Source organism: Gavialis gangeticus, unplaced genomic scaffold (assembly GCF_001723915.1).
Source record: "Gavialis gangeticus isolate Ggan-Ray unplaced genomic scaffold, GavGan_comp1, whole genome shotgun sequence".
NCBI classification, from domain to species: Eukaryota; Metazoa; Chordata; order Crocodylia; family Gavialidae; genus Gavialis; species Gavialis gangeticus.
Genome location: NW_017729004.1, coordinates 56934651 through 56938570, shown reverse-complemented (window position 1 = coordinate 56938570; position 3920 = coordinate 56934651). Strand labels below are relative to the sequence as shown.

At 42.2% G+C, this 3920-nt stretch overlaps 2 protein-coding genes across 2 annotated transcripts in view; both read right to left on the bottom strand.

Moving 5' to 3' along the window:
- LOC109291115 (probable acyl-CoA dehydrogenase 6) overlaps window positions 1-329 on the bottom strand; it is a 211194-nt gene extending 210865 nt beyond the window's left edge. The window contains exon 1 of the mRNA XM_019507976.1: window positions 318-329. Coding sequence (XP_019363521.1) covers window positions 318-329 — 12 coding nt within the window. The remainder of the gene's footprint in view (window positions 1-317) is intronic.
- Window positions 330-535: 206 nt separating this feature from the next.
- LOC109291415 (guanine nucleotide-binding protein G(I)/G(S)/G(O) subunit gamma-11) overlaps window positions 536-3920 on the bottom strand; it is a 6314-nt gene continuing 2929 nt past the window's right edge. The window contains exon 3 of the mRNA XM_019508433.1: window positions 536-982. Coding sequence (XP_019363978.1) covers window positions 857-982 — 126 coding nt within the window. The 3' untranslated portion in view covers window positions 536-856. The remainder of the gene's footprint in view (window positions 983-3920) is intronic.

Here is a 3920-nt window from a genome sequence, read left to right as displayed (position 1 = left end):
GGCCACGTGCAGGGGCGGGAAAGCGGCGCCCGGCCTCCACCAGCGCGTGGCTGCGGCTGCAACCTCGGGGCGGGCGGTGACCTGAGCACGTGTCGCGCGCGCGTGTGCCCGTCCGTGTGTGCGTGACCTGAGCACACATGGGGGGTGTGTAACACGCAGTGTGTGTGAGTGCACCACCGGATCACACATTGTGTGTGTGTGTATAATCTGATCACGCATGGTGTGTTTGTGTGTGTAACGTGATCACACACTGTGAGTATGGTAGCATGCATTGTGTGTGTGGGGAATCTGATCACACGTGTGCGCATGTGTGTAACCTGATCATGCATGGTGTGTGGGGGGGGGGTGAGACCTGATCACTTATGGTATGTGTGTCTGGGGTATGCAATATCACATGTGTGTGCACTTGTATCCTGGTCATGTGTGTAACCTGATAACGCATTGCATGTGCATGTTCTTGTAACCTGATAACACAGTGTGTGTGTGTGTGTGCGCGCGCGCATCTGCGTGTGCGTGGAATAAGTTAAAACCTGGCTTTCCAGGCAGAAGTTGTTTTTTATTGAAACTACTCAGTAAACACAACGGCCGAGACATGTCATGCTAAGCAGACACTAGAAGCGAATGTCCTTTAGAACAACGTTCAGGATCCGGCCCCTCCAAGGGAAGATCTTCAGCAGACAAAGCCATATCAAGTAGTGAGATACAGCTGTGTCCTACAGAATGGGTAACGAGAGCCTCGTTCTATATGTGTTTTTTCTTTTTTTTTTCTTAGAAAAATCCAAGGACCGATGGAACCGAGGACAGCTAGTCATTCAACTAAGGGATAATACTACATGTTCCAGTTGCAGGAGAGATTTTATGCAATGACACAGCCTCCTTTCTCCTTAAAGGGATTCTTATCTTCAGGAATACCCTTAACCAAAGGATCTTCGCCAGATCTTTCTTCAATGTAATTCTTGATCTCTTCAGAACATTTGGACACCTTAAAGAAAAGAACAGAGATGATTCTGCTTTATAAATGGCAGTTGTATTCCCCATTAAAATAAGACGACAACCATTTACTTAATAGTATTCTGTATCTCTTATAGATAAAGCATCTGATCATGAAAATGCTCCATGTCAGGCACAAAATGGCTGGAGAATTAGTCCTTAAGTTTAAAAAAAATGGCTGGAATAACCTCCAAACTTATTCAAACTGAAAGTATTTTTAAAATAAAGTTTGTTTTATCTAACTCTGTGCTGTAAGATGGGTTGTTTTGCTTCCAACCCAGCCAAAAATGTAGGATGTGTCTTCCACAAGTCTGTGTTCCTCATGAAGACAGAAGACTATCATTTTAAAAAATGGCTAATAAGGTCTCACTCTTTGGGTACTAAACTTGAGACACTTTTTAGAAGTTAGATATTTAGAAAGAACACCTAGTGTCACATTATCCCAGCTCTAGAGCCTTCCTGCTGATGTCGCATAACTGGGACTCTTCAAGGGCTTGGAGGTATAGTGGGAGGGAGAGTGCTCAGACAATTACCCCCCCGATAATCAGACTTCTTTAAAGTGCCTGAAGTTATGCCCCTCCAATCAGGTATCACTGACATTTTAGCTAAGTTGTACTTGTTTAAAAAAAATGCGCAACTCAAAGATGTATCTAGGGCTTTTATTACTCAGTAGCAATTACACTCCTGTACGACTACCTCTGTCTTTAATAAGATTATATAAGGCTTAGACTTGCAGTTGCTGCAGAGAAATTCTCCACTAATTTCAAAATCAAAATAAAAACATGCTAATTTACTTAAATTAGGATCATAAAAAACTCCCCTTGAGCTCAGTGGAACTTGTGGACATGTTTTGCAGGATCAGTGAAATTTGAACCCATTTTTTAAGTTTCCAAAGTCAGTCTCATTTCACATGTTTTTCCCCAAAAAAGTAGTTCAATAATCTACTTGTCATAACAAAAATCATCATAGTATAGTGCTACAATAACAAGCAGGCATGTTGAATGAAAGAAAAAAAATGGATGCGGAAACACATTTCCCCTACGGGTTACCAGAGGTTAGCACAAACAGCAGTTAGTAAAACGTCTGATAAATTATGAAAAACACATTGACCTTGTCCTTAGTGGTATTCCAGTTGTGTTATGAATGAATATTTTGCATGAAAAATTCATAGCAAAGTAATATGTTATCTGTTAACATGGGGCTATTAACTCCCTTCCCATTGAGAAAGCCACAATAAAGGAAAAAACCCGGAGAAATGTTTGGTCTGTATTATCTAACGTGGAGGGGGTGGGGGGCGGGTGATGGTTTGAGGCCATGGGTGTCATTTGCAAGCTAATGTAACTTGAACATCCATGGACAACTCAGATTTTGTGGATCCCTCATGCTTCGGTCGCCATAGTTCCCCTCTTTCCCTTGGCCACATAATACTACATACAATTGCAGTGCCGTACCTAGACTCCTGGCAGCCCCGGGCGAACTTTTAGTATCAAGCCCCCCTTCACCAGAGACAATGGTTCTTTCGTTGCAAGCGTCTTTATCACATCTGTGGTATCGATGTCTTCAAATAATTTGTTCTCAATTGATAACATTGCCAGTCCCGTACATGCACAATACTAAGACTTTTTTTCCCCTCAACTTCCCCCCCCCCGGCATTTTTGAGCCCCCTTTCTGTCCGTACCCCGGGTGGCCACTCAGTTCACCCATGCCATTGTCTGCATCTGTACCAGTCGCAATTTTTCACTGGTATGTAGTGCTACATAGAACAGATGTTTCCTGTCTCCTCCCTGTCAGTCCCAACATACCCCTGAATGCCTGCAGAGTGATAGTTACCCAGTCAGCAGAAAGAAGCTTTGACAGACTGACAGACTCTGGAAAGGGGAGAACTTGACATACTGGGTGTTCTTTGTCTTGTACTAGATTAGGGGATTTACCTTTCCATTCTTTACTCAGCTCCTCGGGATACCATCATGACAACAGAACCAAAGGATCTGAAACACTTAGGAGAGGCTCTAATGGACTATAGACTATGAACAGTTAAACCTTAGGCCATAAGAAAGAACCTCTAATTAGAATAAGATCTAATTTCTCATAAATTATGACTGTCTCACTGTACAGAGCAACTTGGGCTACAAGTCTTAACACGCATGCCTATCTTTCCCACCATTAGCAGACCCATTGATTTCAAGTGGGACAAACAGAAATCAAAATCAAGTGTCTGAGTAAGTTTTTGCTCTGAATAAGGACACTATTTTATTTCAGTCCAAAAGATGAAGATTCTGTTATACTTTGGTAAGAATCTCTGGATTTTTCCCCCCCAATGAGGATTACTTAATAGGAAATTTCATCACTAGATTATGTCACAATACTATAGAGGAGGGAATTTTATATTCCATTTAAGTCAAGTAGACTTAAATAAGCACTTTTGCTTTTGAAAGGTGCGTGGGATATAGATTATATGCATGCATAAAACTTGTATGAAAAAATGTGTGATATTGTTAAGGATAAATTTCACTAACAAAAGTAATAAAATGAAAGAGTGACAAAAGAAAAATTAAGCGCAACAGTAGCCTACCAGTTTCTACATCATGCAGGACCCCCAAATATGCATTCCCCATGGCTCACCAAAAGCATCCGGGAATGTCTCCTTGCTAAAAAGGAGGCTTACACGCAATGGAAAGACGGGGTCATCATCAAGGAGGGCTATTCTGCAGTTGCTCGGGGATGTAGGGGGTAGTTAGGAAGGCCAAGGCAGAGATGGAACTGGGACTAGTTTCCCAGATTAAGGACAATAAGAAGTCTTTTTTTAAATACATAGGGGGTAAAAAGAAGGTCCCAGGTAATGTGGGGCCCTTGCAGGACGAGTTGGGAAACTTGGTCGTCACACCAGACGACAAAGCTAACATGTTTAACGATTTCTTTGCCTCCGTCTT